The sequence below is a fragment of the Fusarium tjaetaba genome (genome assembly GCF_013396195.1).
Source record: "Fusarium tjaetaba strain NRRL 66243 chromosome Unknown NRRL66243_c0000103, whole genome shotgun sequence".
Classification (NCBI taxonomy): domain Eukaryota; kingdom Fungi; phylum Ascomycota; class Sordariomycetes; order Hypocreales; family Nectriaceae; genus Fusarium; species Fusarium tjaetaba.
Window position 1 is genome coordinate 177,222 of NW_023501299.1, and position 17,071 is coordinate 194,292.

Below are 17,071 nucleotides of genomic sequence, written 5' to 3' on the forward strand. Positions count from 1 at the left end.
GGTCGGTTACGAGAAATGATTATGATATGTACGAAGGAGGATTATGATTGTATGACAAGCGCTTTTTCGGTTAAATTTGCTATTGTATTATTAGAGATAAAATGACTTGATGCCTGATGTATTATGATCTGACCCTCCAAATATGTACATGTCTTTCAACAGTGTGACACAAACAAACTTGTTCAACTTGTATAATGTCAGTCGTTTTCCGTCAGAGCTAAAATACATCAATCGTATGAAAGAAGAGATGTGCAATGTCTTCAATTACAAGATATATCGTTTTCTATGTTGTATGTTCTGCATTTTCCCACATATACTCCTCCAAGATGTCATGATAGCAGGATCTATCTCCTTCCAGATAAGCCCCTTTCGCCGAGAGAATCACGAATCTAGCTGTAAGTAGCGTTCGTCATCCCCATGGTTTCCTATAGTGCCAACCAATTCTCGTGCTTAGCCCTAATGCCCGCCAAAGATACCAAGGAAAAAGAAAAGAAATCATAACTCCTTGTTCGTACAACAGTTCAAGGACTGGAGACTTAGGTAAATATGTACAACTCCTCCTCTAGCAAATCGTATATATATATAACGTGCTTTGTCACTGGATCGAGAGGTTGTTGTCAGAGCTCATGCGAAACATCAGAGGTTCACGATAGTTACTCATCCCTAGTGCGCTTGCCGGTGAAGCCATCCGCAACAAAGGGGTTTGTCTAGAGTCAAGATAAGCGATGGCCTCCTTTCTCTTCTTCTCGAAAGCACGACTTCGTTCTTGTTCTCTTTCAATGTTTTCTGTACGCTCCTGTAGATCAGCGTTGATTGCATCCTTAATCTTCTTCTTCTCGATGACCTCCTTGACCCTCTTCTCTGCCTTCTGACACGCAGCGTCAAGCTTCTGGGAGAGTGATGGAGATGCGAGTTGTAGGCCTTGGTTCCCCTCACGTGCCTGTGAAGAAGCTCCCCAGAAACATTGAAAAACGAGCTTCGTCTGTGTGCTCTTTCTATCGCCCCATATCATCACTGTGTCGCCATTCCAAATTCGAGCCCAATGATGTGAGGGGCCGCTGTGGTTCTTAGCATCAGAAGAAGCAAGTTGGTATCCATTGATGCTGATACCAACAGATGCTTTGGTCGAGATGTAAAAACCATACTCGTTTGGATCTCCGGCATCTCGAAGCCAAGGAGGAGGGAGTTTATCAGGATCCTTTGAAGGGTCGAAGGTGCCATCTTCTTTCCAAAGCAGGAGTTTAAACGCATACTTCGGCACTCGAGATTCTTGTATGTCTCTGAAGACCACAGTATTTGCCGGGCCACGGCCGAAGGAGACCAAAGTGTCTTTGATAGGAATACTAATCCCAGGGACACAGGACTCATGATGAGACTCAAGCACGCCAATGGCACGTCTATTGGGCTCATCTTCCTGAACCGGGACGATTATCTGCGTGTGCGTAGGCAAAGTGTCGGGAATCTGAGAGTTCTCAAGCGGGGCGGCAGTCGGAGGAAATTCCAGGGGCACATCGGCCGCTGTGTCCTGAGGTGTCCGCGAGCTTCGTCGACCTTGGTTGATTTGTGACCCGGCTTTTGAAACGGGAGAGAAATACTTCATCGCAAGATCCCACAACGGCGATTTTCCGGGCTCAAATTTTTCATTCCTCGCTGCCGCACCCCGCTCGAAAGCTTTGTGTTGCAAATGTGTGAGCTCCGGATAGTCGAAGTGCCACGTTGTCTTGTCTTGCTCCCAGAAGCAAGTCTTGTTGTAAGGCTTGTCGATTTGACGCCCCGAGGCTTGCTTCTCGGCAGACGGTACTTGCACCAGCAATTTGTACTCTTCAAGTACGTCATTTGCTAGATCTTCAATATTACCTTCCGACTTGAGTCTTTTCATTGTGGGCTTTCCTTGGGGTGTGTTGTCGAACTCGTCGCTTGTATCATATGACGAGGGTTTTCGTTTACTAGTATTGAAGTCTGCCGGTTGCAGAGAATAACGTGACTGTCCAGCGACTTGCAGGTTTGGCTCATTCCCGCCGAGGCTCTGCGACGCCACGTCCTCAACTAGACTCTGAAGCTGGTCCTCAGACTGATTCTGTGCCATTGAAATGTTATTCTGGCGATACGTTCGACGATTCCTATTCCTGGGCGTGACCAAATCGTCCGATTCATATGCTTCGTCTTCATCCCTGCGGAGGACTTCAGTCTCGTCTGCGCTAGGGCTGCTGCTGTTCTCAAGGTTGAGATAATCTTCTGGGATAACTCCTGAGCTACCAATCGCTGAGACACCAACTTCTCCGAATAGTCTTAGCTGGTTCGTTTCTAGTGGTGCCGTGGGGGTTTCTTTTTCTGACTCTTCGCCCATAGAGTCACTGACCCTATCTTCTTCGTACTGTCTGGGCTGTAACTGGGAAAAGTTGTCAAACATGTCATCATCCGATATCTCGTCAAATGATTGTGAAGCATTGATGATAGATTCTTCGCCGGAAGACCATGGGTGACTTTCGAGTTCTGCCACGGTTGCTCGGTTTTCTGGCCGGCGCTGGAGCATTCTGCAGAGGAAGTCAATAGCTTGCTCCGATACATCATTCCTCTGCAGTGGTGCGATATTAAGCCGGGTGGTCATAATTTTGTGCAACAGCTCAGAGTAGCTGATGCCACTCTTGACAGGATAAGGAGGCGACGCAGTCAGAGCATAAAACAAGACCCCGCCCAGTGACCAGATGTCAACCGCGTGGTTGTATCTCTGGCCCGGTGGACGTCTCATCTTCTTTCCTCGACTACGTACACCGTCATCATCGTACTCGGCATATTCTGTATACACCTCAGGGGCGCAATAAAGCAAGGTGCCGCAAAATGTTCGCAGGAAGGTCTGTTCGCTGTCGACCATCTTCGACAAGCCAAAGTCGGTGAGCTTGAGGTCAATTGGATTGAGTGAGTTTATGAGGATGTTGTCTGGTTTGACGTCGCGATGGGTGATGCTGTTGGCGTGTAGATACCCCAAGGCACCCAAGAGCTGCCCTGACATGATTCGAACAACATCCTCCCTCAGGGCCTTTTGGTCTGAGATGAGTTTTCCCAAATCACCGCCGGGCACGAATTCCATAATTATGATTAGCAACCGGTCATCCCATTCAAAGTGTTCCATGTAGCGAACAATATGGGGCTGATAATTTATGTTAGCGATGGAAGCGGGTAACAAAGGGCAAGACTCACATGCTTAACCCGTTGCATGATCTTCATCTCATTCTCTACCTTCTGATCAAGGACGCCGTTCTTGATAAAGCGACGCTTTTCAATCTCTTTAGCAGCATATGGTAATCCGTCATACTTTGAAGTGACCCTGTGGACAACTGCGAAGGCACCCTTCCCGATCGAGCCGGTTCTGTTATATTTTCCGGAGCCCGTCCATTCCCTTGGTGCGTCTCTTCTTTTAGGCAACGTCTGAGGAGTATGCTGCGTTATCTCATTGGTCTCTTCTCTCTTGAGATTAGTCTGGGCAGGTTGTTTGAAGAGATCAACGTGGCCGCCTGGTCCAGGCGTGATGGTTTCATTCTGGCGTGGTAGCCCATGACGTGTGAAGAAATCGTCGACTTTATCGGTATATGCTTGGTCATACTCATTATCACGCCTGGGTATACGGACTCGGAAAGTTAAGTCCCGGGCCTCCTTATGGAGATAGATCTTGATGATGGAGCCAGAACTCAAAACCCACTTGCTAATGGGAGGGTCACTTCTTCCCTTAGCTTGAGGGTGGGAGGTTAAAAGGTGATCATCCACAATAGTACCGTTGGTCGATTGGTCCTCAACCATGACAGTGCCATATTCGTTGACGTAAATCCGGAAATGAATGTTACTGATTCTTTTCAAGGGATCGTTGACAAACACAACGTCGCATCGCACAGGATTTCGACCAAAGACAAAGCCGGCTTTCGGGTTCTTGAGGTGCGACGACAGACGTAGGATGATGGCATGGGTACCGGTGCCGGTTGGATTGGCGTGAAAACGGGCTGCTTGGTCTTCTAAGGCATAGTCGGGTTCGACACCATCCGCTTCGTCCTTTCCAATGATATGTGGGGAGTTTTCGTCGACCAGACGTTCGAGTTCGACACGGGCAGAATCAGAGTGCGGGTAGAGGACGCATATTATGTCAGAGATATCTTCATCTGAGAAGCCTGAATTCTGCTTCCCAACACGGCGCGGATCCAGAACATTCTGCGTCGCTTCCAGAGGGAGGTCAGCTCGAACAAGAGGGAGCATTGGGTAGATGGGCAGGCGTACCTTGCGTGGGCTCGTCGCCGTCCATTGGAGGGACTCGAGCAGCCTACGCTGCGAGGCAATGCAAGACTTGCGTGAAAAATTTCAATGAGGCCAAGTCGAGGCAAATCGTGAGGTCGTGCTAAACAGTCGAGGCGATCACGGGCGCATCTAGCAAGAGGGTTGAAAGTCCTAGGCGCAGGTGCAGTTGGGGTAACGGGCAGCCAAAAGTTTGTATGTCTCGGCGCGGTCGAGTCGAGACAGTAGTTGTGCGAGGCCGGTATAAAGAAATTGCGTATGGTGAGAGGTAAGGAAGCAAAGAAGAAAGAGACGAGAGATAGACAAGTGAAGAGTATCAAGAGTCCAAGAGAGGGGGGCAGGATGGAAAAAGAAACGACAAGGGACTTTGAGGTTCAGGTATTGGATGGGACGGCAGGGACGAGGGATGAGGAACGTCACGACCGACAGTGTCCATCCTCGAGGGTCAGGTCGCTGCTGACGCTGGTTGGCTGAAATCAATCGGAATCTGGAATAACGACACTGGCTGACCTATCAGAATGGAATTTAACAAGGTATTAGGCACCCTCTAGTGACCGCTTCTAGGCTGGTAAATCCCCAAGAGAGCAAAGTCGCAGCGGGGAGAAGCCGTTTGAGTGCCGTTCATGATCACCAACGGGGCGGCGACCCCTTACCTCCACTGACTGACAGAGTGGAAACGGTCAGTATGTAGGTACCTACTTGCTGTACGTCTCGGATGCCTCAGCAACCAGGGAGGGTTAAAAAAGAAAAAAAAAGTCAAGCTCATCTGATTCACCAAAACAGGGTCACATCACGTTTCTTTTCTTGTAACACGGGCGCGTTCAAGTCACGCGCTTTGTCACTTCGTTAACGATCACAGTTCACAAGTACAAGAATCTACTTCAGCGCATCAGGCGCCTCTACCAACAATGCTTTGCCCTCGAGACTCGCCTCCAGAATCGAGCGGGTCGAGCAAAGTCACTGGACAGCAACGCCTGCCAAAGGTCTCAGCCTAGTTCACGCAGCGTCATGAACCAATAGATGACGTTCTCCTAAACTCTTGTTATTTACGTCATGACATTAGACAGAATACAATTGAGTCGTTCTCTTCTCCTTTTCTCCCCCTTTTCCAAGGGAAAAAAACCTATATTACCCCGGACTACGAAATTCAAGACACTTTAATTCTTTAGAAGAAATAGAATTGTATGTTGGGCAGATTCAAAATGCATCTATAACCAAGTATGCTGCCCCTTGCTAAGATAATGCAGTCCTTTCTTTGTATGCCCGAGACTATAACTATGCAATTGGTTTTCAACCCGCTACCCCCAAATAAGCACCTCTTGCCGTTTTCTGAACGCCATGTGATATATGCGACCCCTTGATGCTTGCTCCAAATCGCTTCATTCATCCAAATATCCATAATCTTATTCAACCAGTGGTCTAACTAGACCCTGCCCTATTCGTCACTAAAACGCTTGTCCTTGATACTGGGGATGAACGTTTCGAGCGGTTTGCTGAGCTCCAGGCGATGGGCCGTATTGACCCTGAGGTGGTACGAAGCGAGGGTCGACCTGCTGCGCAGCCCGAAGCGGTCGCGAGAAACTGTTCGGCTGTCCATGTCCTCCCATCTGCTGAGGTGCCGGCCCGTACGGAGATCCACCGGGAGTGTACTGACCAGCTGGCTGGCCCATGGGGCTGTATGGGGGAATAGTTCCAGCACCCATCATTGGCTGTTGATACCCTTGCTGGTAGTTTTGTTGTTGATGAGCCTGCTGCTGGTACGCAATCTGTTGCTGCTGAGCCATTTGTTGTTGCATCATTTGCTGCTGAGCCATTTGTTGCTGAGCCATTTGCTGCTGGTACGCCATTGCAGCCTGTTGCTGCTGACGCTGGCTGATCGCATGCTGGACTGCCTGGCTGTTCACTCCTTGCTTCATCTGTTGCTTTTCTCGTTCCCGGGCCTCGATAGCACCAACTAACCCTGATCCAGAGGAAGCTTGCCTCTGGTGGCCAGGCATAAAACTACCTTGTGAACCCTGTCTCTGGTGTCCTGGCATGCTGATCAATGGTTGGCCCGTGAGGCGAGCCACGTGCTCCTGCTCCCGAGCACTGAGGTGGCTAGATGTCTCCCCAGAGCTTGCAAAGTTCAAGGTCGAACTAGCACCCCGCGATCCAGGTCGTGCAAGCAGATCAACAGAGCTGCTGCGAGAGTGGCGACCGTTCTGGATAGCTTGTAGCATGTCAGAGGAACTAGTTCGTTTCATGCCTGGGCTGGGTGAGCCGCCCAAGGTGTTGCTGGAAGCACTCCGAGCATGAGCCGCCCTTTGCTGCACAAATTCTTCGGGGCTTAAACCGTGTGCGTTACTCGGAGGAGTTGATGCGCCGGGCTGCCATGCCATAGTCCGCTTTGGGTCTGGGGATTCCTTATGCCCAAGAGATCCCTGAGAACCCGAAGATTTATGAGGCGGGGGCGTTGGTCCTTGACCCCCAGGTGTATGCGGTCTCTGTGAGCCACCGGGAGTAAGAACGCCGGGAGTTTTACTGCGATCCTTGGTTGCTGCGTAATTAATAGTCGGGCCGAAATTGATATCTGGTATATCAAAGCCAGGATCTCGAGGATCAGGTTCCTCAGCGCCACCGACAGTCTTCAGGACACCAGCTCGGGGCTTTGGTTCGCTGTATTGGTATGTATCTACAAAGTTCTTGAGGCTGCTGGTGGGAGAATTATCCTCATAATGACTGCTTTGGTTGCTCGTGTGGCTTTCTTGCCTGCCTGGGGGTCCTGGTCGCCTCTCTGAGTTCGGGGTGCCTTGCCGAGGTGTCTGACGACCTTGGTCGAACGCATAATGGTCGATTATCTCATTCGTGGTGATCCCACTGCTACCCGACATGGTGTTTCCCTTAGAATTTTCAAAAGGAGCAGGTGGTGGAGGTCCGCCTGGCACAGGCTTTCGATAACCCATTGGCCCCGGTGGTCCATTTGGCGGTCCATGAGGAGGTCCGTTAGGGCGATAACCCGGAGGTGGTCCAGGAGGTCCGGGGCGCCCCGGTCCGGGACGAAAATTACCATGGGGACCAGGTGGCGGAGGCATATGGCCAGGAGGAGGACCATTGCCACGACCTCGAGGGTCTGAAGGTCTACGCCCGTCAAATCCAGGACCCCGAGGATCAGATGGTCGTCGTCCGTCAGGGCCAGGTCGTCGAGGGTCAGACGGTCGGCGGCCATCAGGGCCCATGTCAGGCCGACGGTTGGCATCCCGAGGATGGGGAGGTCGTTGTTGAGGTGGCATGCCGGGAGGCATCGGAGATCGCCGTCCTTCTGAAGTTCCAGGACGTGAGTTAGGCCCGCGGCCATAGGCATTAGGAGGCCCAAGCGGGGGCTGGGCCAGTGGCGATCGTGATCGTTGTTGGGATAAGTTTGCCGGAGGAGGAAGACTGTTGGAAGAGGGATCCTGATTCAGTGGGCTTAAAGCTTCACGCGAGCGGTTGTCGTTAGCAGATATCCCTACGGAGTTGGCGTGTGGTGGCAGTACCGATGGTCCAGATCTTGCAGCGTCCACCTCATCTCCTCGTAGAGAAGGATTCGAATCGTTCGGGCCACCCAACCCGCCAGCTGTGGCAAGCTGGGCCAGAGTTGTGACGGAAAGCCTACTATTAGCCCGCCTAAGCTCAGGGGAATGGTAGGCTCTGCTGACGGGGCGAGCCTGGGACCCGTGACTGAAGGCTGGGGGTCGTGAGACTGGTTCAGGAGTATGCATCTGACGCATGCCATCCAAGTCTTTCAGGGGAGGGGAGCCAGAGGGAGCTCGTTCATTCTGGTAAGCGGGACTCTCGTCACGGGAAGCTTGGTTATGGCGTGGAGCGCCAACAGGAGTTTGTCCACGTTGTGGCGAGCCTGAGTAAGGGCTATTTCCATTGGTACCAGGACGGAAAGGAGGGCCTCCCAACTGGTTGGGGTCGGATGAGTTACGGCCATGTCCTCCGAAGGCAACCCTCGCAGGATCTGCGGGAGCTGAGTCTGTTCGAGTGCGCTCAGTAAGAGAGAACGATCGCGAGGATCTGGTTGGGACTTGTTCATCTGAAAATCCGGCCTTGGGCTTTGGAGGTCCATCACCAAAGCTTAGTCGAACACTCTTTCGACTGTTGCTTCGAGAACGTGTTGAGGGTGCATCATCTACAGCATTCATGCGAGTACCGGTGCATTCCTTGAGCTTCTTTCTCCAATCTCTCTCGCCCCATCCAGAGCTACCATCCTCAAGAATGAGATTTGAAACATCCAAATTTTCAAGATAACCATAGCGGCGGCTCTTAGGCATAGCAAACATGAGAGATCTGGAGTCAAGTGTGCTGGCAACAAGTCTACCAGGTCGGCCGTAAAGACCAAATGTATCCCAGGTTGGAAAGAGGAAACGCAGCAGCATCTCGAATCCGCTCACAGCAGGGTGTGTCTCAGGCATAATGAAGACGAACCCTTCGGTAGAGGAGGGAGGATCAGTGTGAATAGCAATGTTACCCTCAACCTTGAGTAAGGTCGACGCATCAATCAATGACTTGGACTGAGGATAGATGGCATAGGCAGAGTAGGCGTCGGTGATGGTAGCAATTGGCTGCATCTTCTTCTGCTTCTTGCCATCCTTCCGCTGGTCGTAGAATTTGATATCTCCCTTAAGTGTGGGCACAGGCGATCGGTCGTAAGGAGACCTCTTCTTGAGCTCCTTCTGGAGCTTTGCATACTGCTTTTCGTCAGGGGGGGTGATAACACACCAGCATCGTCTCCAAGGTACACCAGCGCCGAATCGGACTCTAACCCATTCTTCGGTGGGGAATCGTGCCCTCTCCATGATGACACCAATATTGTTGAGCGATTTGCCCTTGCCGGCAATCAGAGCGCCAGTATAAGCCTCCTGCAGAGAGGAGTGCTCGAAAATAGATAGTCGAATGCCAGCAGTCCATTGCAGCAGCGAGTGCCGCGAGTTGAAATGGAGGAGATATCTGTTTCTTCCAGCCGTTGAGATGCTCAGGATGTTCTGTAGCGGTTGCTCATCTGAAGATCTTGTAGGCAGCGACTCAATCTGTGACAAAATTGTGTTAGTCAAGTATGAAGACATACTTAGCACGCGGGCGGGTCCTTTACCATTTTGATCGAGGCATCCGTCAAGTTGATAAACTTGGGTAAGACTTCGCCGTCTTCCCCAGCTGCATCTAGTTCCGCGGCATCCCATAGTGACAAGACGGTTCCCACAAGCTGGGCAAAACACTCTGTCCAAGTTCTATCAGGGTTGGGTTTGCCCTCTGTAAACAACTTTGTTAGCTGAACATCCTTGCAGCATATGTGTAAATAGTTGAGTGTGGAGTAAACTTGGCGCCACAGGGGTGCAAGTGTGGAGGGGAACAAGCGGCAATGGAAGCTAGATCGAGCGTACGTGTATTCTGGTCATCGAGTTTGAGAAAATAACCCTCTTGGTACAGCTTGTTGGAATGGCTGTTAAGGAATGAAAAGATGGGCTGAAGTTCGGGGATTGTATCCTCCGTGATATCCATGATGGGTGGTTGATGAGCCAGGACCATGGACGGGGGTCGTGATGATGCAGCAGATGAGCTGCGTCTTCGGCGAGCAGAAGGTTCGATCGGGGAGCCGCCGTTTATGGGAGTGCCATAATCTGGCCGCGAAGGCGGTGTATTTGGCCGAGAAATGTCGGTGCTGACTCGGTGGTCGGGAAAGGGTTCTGTACCAGAGTTCGTCTTGCGATGCCCCGGTCTGTGAGGAGAGTTTGACGGAGGAGAAGTTGAGGGCGGCGGTGTCTTTGTGCCCGCAGAGAACTGGGACATAAAAGAGAGGACTAAAGTATTGGCACCAAAGAGTTAGTACGACAAGGACGGGACGAGGTGAGATGTTATGAACAGAATGGTATGCAGCCCCCTGGAGGAAGAGAGCCCGTCGCTCAGTCCCTTGAGCCAAAAGAAACGGACCCCTAGATGAGCTAGCCCAGGGCATTTTGGGCCACCACACGTCAACGCATAGTGGATGTCAAAGCCCCCGCCGTTCCGAGAGGTACCCCTAAGCAGCCCCCCCTGGCTGTGGTTACAGGCGTAGAGCTGCCACCGTGCAGTGGGCTTCCATCATGGCATGGGCAATCCCGCCTCGACTTAGACTGAGGTGGGCCGACGCCAGGGCAAGGACCAGCGAACCACTCCATAGCGCCGTCTTCTGTCTTGTCGGGTCGTAAAGCGACGCAACGCAACGTACGCGGCGGACGATCAAAGACAAGTCCAGAGCTGGAATGGGATTCACGAATGCACAATATTTGATGGTACGCACCTCGATTTCGACCCATTTTGTCCACAATGCTCGGCCTGCAAACGAGGAAATTTCTGAGACAAAAATATCAAAAAGAAGAAAAACTCAGGCCAATTGGTGCCCAGAAACCACAAACAGCAAAAGGGAGGGAGCTGTTAGGTCAGTGGTTGACCAGATCAAATGCGCAAGGGATGTCTCGAGAGGTGTGAGGTGCGTCAGCCACAATACTGACGACAATCTGGTACCGTAATTTCCAGACAAGCTTGATTATCGCTGGGCATCCAAGATCAGGGCGAATCCAAGGTCCGGGAGTGAGAGGGAAAGAAGAAGAAAACAGGCCCTTGCGTGCCGGACGATTCAGATGTATGTCGGTGAAGTGGGCGCTTCTTGTATGTGCGACTTTATTAGACTCTAGACTCCCTTTAGAACTCGGCGCCGGACTGTATCCATTCAAAGGTGGTGCTGCGGCGGGTGCGAAGGCAGATTGCGGATGCAGATACGGATGCTTCGGGCGACTGACATGTCAGTCAGTACTTATTAACCGGCCAAGGATGACCAGCCCTGGTACAGCTGGTCAAGGTCAAAACTGTGGTGAACTACCGTAAAAGGAATTGCAGCAACTGAGCGAGCGACAGGTGAAAGTGACGAGAGCCTAGGTAGTTAGACGATACAAGTCTTGGCTCTGAATATGGGGACGGTCGGTAATTTCTTATAAGCCGTGGCCGTAATTTCGTGATTTCAGTGTATGTACGTCAATACGCGGAAGCCGGCGGCGGCGGGCTTGAGAAATATCGTCACTCGGCGGACGGCGGCGATGGCAATTGGATGCCAATGTCACTGTCAACGGCACTTTTTAGTGGTATGGTGCAGCGCTGTAACTGCTCGCCTTGCGTTGCGTGCGTTGAGCTTTAAATGGAGATGCGTCGTTCAGAACGTCTAGCTTTCCCAGGGTTTCGACTTGCGGGCTTTCGTTGTTTAATAGATCTGTCAGAGGCTGGTAAGGACCCAGAAATCGCAACGTCAACAGCAGGTTTTCTTGGAAAAAAGAGGACCTCCAACAAGCTGCGATCTCCAGCCAGCGCGGGGGTCCCTTTACTGATAAGTCCCACGAGTTGAGCAACTTTCAGCTAGAGTTGTCTCCGGAGCTGGTAACAAGAGGGTCCGGGCTTAGGCGATCCTGTTTGCTTGGTTGCTTGCCTGCATACAAAAATGTGCTTTGCTCTGCTTTCCTTGCGGCCGCGTACCCCCGTACCCGTACAGGATGGCCCAATCCAGTTCTTTGATGAACGATTCGCGATGAACGAATTGAGTGGTGATGGACCTGGTCGATGGCATACGTCACTAGCAGCCGGCGATGGTCTGGGCGAGAAGTCTAAGTCTAGAACGGACACCCTCAATTCACTAAGAGGACCCTCTTAGCACCTCTAATGTACTGCACACCGAGTAATGAGAGCAAAGTCGGTGAGCCAAGAGAATTAAAACGGAAATAAAAGTATAAAAAAGTGAATCAGGGAAGCGAACAGAGGTTGGATTCTGTGAGAAGCAAGGAAGACTACTACAACATGCATACAGTAATGGCAGGGTATCGTATTTCTACATACTTGACATGAAGCCCAGTTTCAAGTTGACGACGCAACTTGGAGACGAAAATAGAGCTCAAAGAATGACAGAGAATGAATCGGAGCCATCGCAAGGCAGGCCTTTGTTTCGCAGCATGCCTTTCACCAACAGGAAAGATGCTGAATGGACAGTTGGACGTCTGGAGAGCCATGTTGGAGAAACATGCCATCCAATCATTCTGACGCCGGATCAATTGTCTATGACCCAGCCAAGATCCGGAGACATGCGTGGTGCAACGTGAGAAGAGGCCGCGCGCATCTGGGCTTCGGTCGCTTGGCGCCGGCTATCACCAGTATCATTATATGTACCTTTGTCTGAGACGGCTTTGATTTGGTATCCTAGCACAGAACCTGACATCCATGATCCGATGCACATTGCGCAAACTCGCGGCGGCGCAGCAGAGCTCAAGGCAAGATTGCAACAAATCTTGTCCAAACGCTTCACGACTTACAAAGAGGCAACTTGGTAGCTTTGCAGCTTGGGTACCTGCAGTATTTACCGCCGATCCACTGCCCAAAATTACAGGCCAATGTGAGCCTATAGAAGAATATTCGGTACCTAGACAGTGGCTGGGATTCTCCCGCTTCGGAGCCCGTAGAGCGGCGTTAAAACGACGGGCGGGATACGGACGGAGTGGATAGAGAGAGGCATATCCCGGCAAAACAGATTCGTCACTAACTAACGCCATCTTCCGATTCAAGGCTTCTTGTTGCCGCTGGCTCCATCAATGATTTCTCGTGGGATCCATCGAATACGTCTCAGCACCCGAAGCCCTGCAGCCAGCCACTCTGGTCGCGATTCTCTTGTTTCGCCCATGTTGCGGGTATCGTCCCATCATGTCAGCTTTCTTCCTGAAAATACCTCCCTGCCGCCTCGTACCAGCGAAATTACACCATACCAGCGAGCGAGCTAAGTCAGCGAGCCAGGTCTCGTATCGCTTCAATAGTATTTCGCCAAGCCTCAACATGATATCTAGGCTTTGTTGGTCTGACTCCACCATTCTGCTTCATAAGTTCATGGATACGTAAGCGTGTCCAGCCGCTGGGATTTGAAAAGAGTCTGTTCGGAATATGTACAGTAAATAAGCGGGCTTCCCTCAGCAGTTTTCTGGGGTCAGAAAAAGCTTGGCACTTTGAGGCCTCAAATGTTGATGCCATCTCAGATACGGATAGAGTGGGTAGGCTACTATCGATTTCGGTTCCGTATTATACAAATTGCTTTACTGTAATTGCAAAATGCACACATATACTATTCGTACCGAATTCATGCATAATGCCATTGCCTTCTAATACAGATAATCATTACCTCTGAGCTTTAATACTACTGTACGGTTAGCAGACAGTCGTGGGCTTGAGTGAGGCATCCGAGCCCTACTTCATCTCAGCCGGACAAGGATGAGGATGGTTCGGGTTTTTCAAAACCTGGAGAAGACTACCTGGACTGTCAAACTCCGAATAAAAAGTACATGCTGTGAATAAGACCTTGCAGCTTGGGCTTGGGCTCCAAATCGTGATGGCTATGCTGCCAAGCTCTTGGTGTTTGTGACCATCACCAAGTTCCATTGGTCACAACGTATTATTGTTTGAGAAGATGTACGCAACTAAATTCAGGGCAAAATCTGATGAATCTCCTAGCTCAACCGGCTACACCGGCTTCCCCTTGGCCTTGCACTATCCATGCTCACTCAGCCGCCAGAAATACGCTTGAAGGTTACAACCAGAATGGGGTTTGTTATTTTGCAAAGGCGGCTAGCTGCTACCTCTGTCTCTATACGGTCAAGAAGGATTGCGTGTCAATATGGGGATTGAAGTACTGGCAGTGTCAATCACGATTGTGATTAACGTGAGACGTCTCACTTCAAAGTCAACTGCACGAGATTACTGCGATTAGTACAGCCTTTTACGGAGTAGATTCACAAGACCCCCGTACGATCGTCCAGGTCCACCTGTTTGATCGTCAGGCATTTGAAAAGCCGACTACTCATCTAAAGAGCCGCATTTCGTCATGCCAGCTCCACGTATGTCGTTGAATTCATGTCCTGGACGCTATTTTCGCAGTCCACATAATAACGTCCGCAGGAGGATTCAAGCTGACACCTAATGGGGAAATGGGCTTTGATTGAGAGTCGATTCATCCCCATCCCCTACGTCATGAGTCCAATCTTGCGGTGATAAGTTTGGATCAGATCGTGATGTGGCACTATTTCCAGTCCAGCTGATCTTTGCGTGGAGAAATCAAAACATATCGTGAGCAGTGTCAACAAAATGCATCATACAGCCCTCGTCTTATCATAGATGCCTTTCCTGAACGAATATTGACGATATCTCCAGCCAGTGAAGGATCCTGCTCCCTTCTGGCAGCTTGCAAGTTGCCAACCGTTCTTGGCATTCATGATTGGGTCGAATCGCTAGATCGGGTTGAACAAGGTGCGGTAACCACGAGATTGGACACACTTTATTTTGTCAAGTTACCTACCTTTATTTCGTTTCATAACGTGTGAAGATGCCTGTATCTCCATGGTGCCAGCACGTGGTCACTTACACAGCTCCAGTGACCATTAGCTTCAAGGGGAGGCTAGAAAACTCAGGACCTTGATCGTACCAGTAAGTGACAAAAAGACTTAGGTTGTTCAGCATCAGTTAAGGATACATTTTGCTAAATTTATTTTGATACGCTATGTCAAGGTTCGATGTTTTTTTGTTCCCCGACGCCCCCAAGGAGGACTACGTGTTGTAAAGTGCTGTCAGTTTCCTGGTAACTTACCCCGTAGCCTACCTACCAACCTTAGTACCTACTTTATCTCCAAAGGATCCACCGTTGCTATTCGTCCCTTTCAGACTGACACAGTTCATCAAAATCAAATTGACTGAAGTCCCCTACTAATGGGTCCTTTATGTATATATGCCTTTTCAGTTGTCAAATCAGCGTTTCTCGGGATATATAGCCTACACGCATGTGCATTGGCTGACTTACCAAACGCCATGCATTGCTGCAATTGGGCTTCGGCCACTCCTCACGGAAGATCCCCGAAGCACATCCTATCTCAAGGCAAGTTTTTACAAAAGAAGCAGGCCAACCGCACAAACTGAATCGTTCTAAGGGCGTTTGTAGGGTGATTCTTTTCGTTCTGCCTCCAATGCTAGCTCAATCTAGTCCTCTCTCCTACCGTTGGGGTCAACAATGAGCTCGGGTTCCTGCGGGAGAAGAATAGTGTTTGTACATCATTGGTCGCTTTGACACAAAAACTGCCTGTTCTGGATGACGCCCTGTTTCGAGCTTATCACGTGTCTGGACAACTGTCTGTAATCCCCCAGCTGTCCGAGCCTGATTACGGTGCTCTGCTCTCTCCTGGGGATCACATCTCTCTCTTGGAGAGTACATCAGCAATCTAACTACAGGTTGCGGCCAGGCAGGCAACTCACAAGGGGTAGCTCCGGTCTTGTGCAGCTGGAATGCCCAGTCAACCATCTTCGATTCTGGCGGCCGTCCCGACATCCTTCTTACCATCGCTCCCGGTGCGACGCCTGACATGCACAGCATGGCACCCATGTCGCAAGAGACGATTCGCTTCGACGACGACTCGCCTTTTACATGATGTTCCCATCTTGCCTTTTCGATTCGAAACAGGCATTGGACTCTTTGCGAAACGACCTCCCCGCCCATTCCCTCCGCCTTTCCTCTCTCCTCCGTCTACATCCTTTACCGATCCTTTAAGTACACATCACCAGAGCCGTGACCGTCGTGCTTTTGTCAACGGACAGCTTATCAGGGGGAAAACAAATGGCGATGATGCTGTCTATGCGAGTGATTATTTCATTTGTGCCAACGACGGCGTGGGCGCGTGGGCCACAAGACCGAGAGGGCATGCCGGGTAAGTTGCCGGGCAACTTCCGAGTCTCTCTTACCATCGTTACTGATTGAACTGCAGGCTCTGGTCAAGACTGATTGGGCATTTCTGGTCTTCTGCGATCGAGGAAGAACTTGTTGGATTACCAAGGTCGCAAGAACCGAACCCCATCGCCAGCCTACAAAGTGCATATGAACAGACTCTCGAAGCGACTACGTCGCAAGACTGTTTGGGAACAACAACAGCATGTGGCGCGCAATTACATTACAAGACTTGCACCGAGAATGAAGCGCAGGCATCGCCCGTCTTGTATGTGACTAACGTGGGCGACTGCCAGGTCATGGTACTCCGACCCAGTACTGAAAAAGTCATCTATAAGACCGTGGAGCAGTGGCACTGGTTTGATTGCCCACGACAGCTTGGGACTAACAGTCCTGACACACCCACCGATAATGCAGTTATGGACAAGGTCGATCTGGAAGTCGGAGATATTGTACTTGCGATGAGTGACGGGGTTATCGATAATCTTTGGGAGCATGAGATCGTTGCAAGAATACTCAAAAGCGTTAAAGAGTGGGAATCTGGGACACATGCAGAAGCTCACAAGGGTGATCGCGCAGGTGGCCGCAACGGTGGAATGAGAGTTGCGGCTCAAGATCTGATGGAGGCAGCCCGGGAAATCGCCGTAGATCCTTTCGCCGAGAGTCCATTCATGGAGCATGCGATCGAGGAGGGTTTAGCAAGCGAGGGTGGTAAGCAAAAGCGACGAGTTTCTAAGAGAGAAAGTAAAGCTAACAGTAGCAGGTAAACTTGACGATATCAGTGTTGTCGCAGCCCTCTGCGTGAAAAATGAGGGATGATACTAGTCTCTTTGCTGGACAACTGAGACATCTGGACGGCTTCCAGTAGACTTGCCGGATCGACCCTTCGAAGCATAAGATACCTAATTACATGATTTAATGATGGAGAGGTGAACACATGGTTCTCATATAACGAGTCATCATGAATTACATAGAAAAGATCTGCCTAGACAAAATTCAGATATGGAA

The 17,071-nt window shown here is 50.6% G+C and overlaps 3 protein-coding genes across 3 annotated transcripts; 1 reads left to right on the forward strand and 2 right to left on the reverse strand.

The window, feature by feature from the left end:
* Positions 1–595: 595 nt before the first annotated feature.
* On the reverse strand, positions 596–4,242 carry FTJAE_5377 (serine threonine kinase; the record flags this gene model as incomplete). The annotated part of the gene is made up of 2 exons (XM_037351877.1): positions 596–3,148; positions 3,199–4,242. The coding sequence occupies 2 exons, from the start codon at positions 4,240–4,242 to the stop codon at positions 596–598; spliced, it is 3,597 nt and encodes a 1,198-aa protein (XP_037207540.1).
* Positions 4,243–5,723: 1,481 nt separating this feature from the next.
* Positions 5,724–10,592, reverse strand: FTJAE_5378 (protein SKG3; the record flags this gene model as incomplete). The annotated part of the gene is made up of 5 exons (XM_037351878.1): positions 5,724–9,329; positions 9,392–9,549; positions 9,681–10,077; positions 10,505–10,533; positions 10,577–10,592. 5 exons carry the CDS (start codon positions 10,590–10,592, stop codon positions 5,724–5,726), a joined length of 4,206 nt encoding a protein of 1,401 aa, XP_037207541.1.
* A 5,035-nt stretch (positions 10,593–15,627) lies between these two features.
* On the forward strand, positions 15,628–16,882 carry FTJAE_5379 (phosphatase 2c 80; the record flags this gene model as incomplete). The annotated part of the gene is made up of 3 exons (XM_037351879.1): positions 15,628–16,046; positions 16,104–16,774; positions 16,827–16,882. The coding sequence occupies 3 exons, from the start codon at positions 15,628–15,630 to the stop codon at positions 16,880–16,882; spliced, it is 1,146 nt and encodes a 381-aa protein (XP_037207542.1).
* Positions 16,883–17,071: the final 189 nt, after the last annotated feature.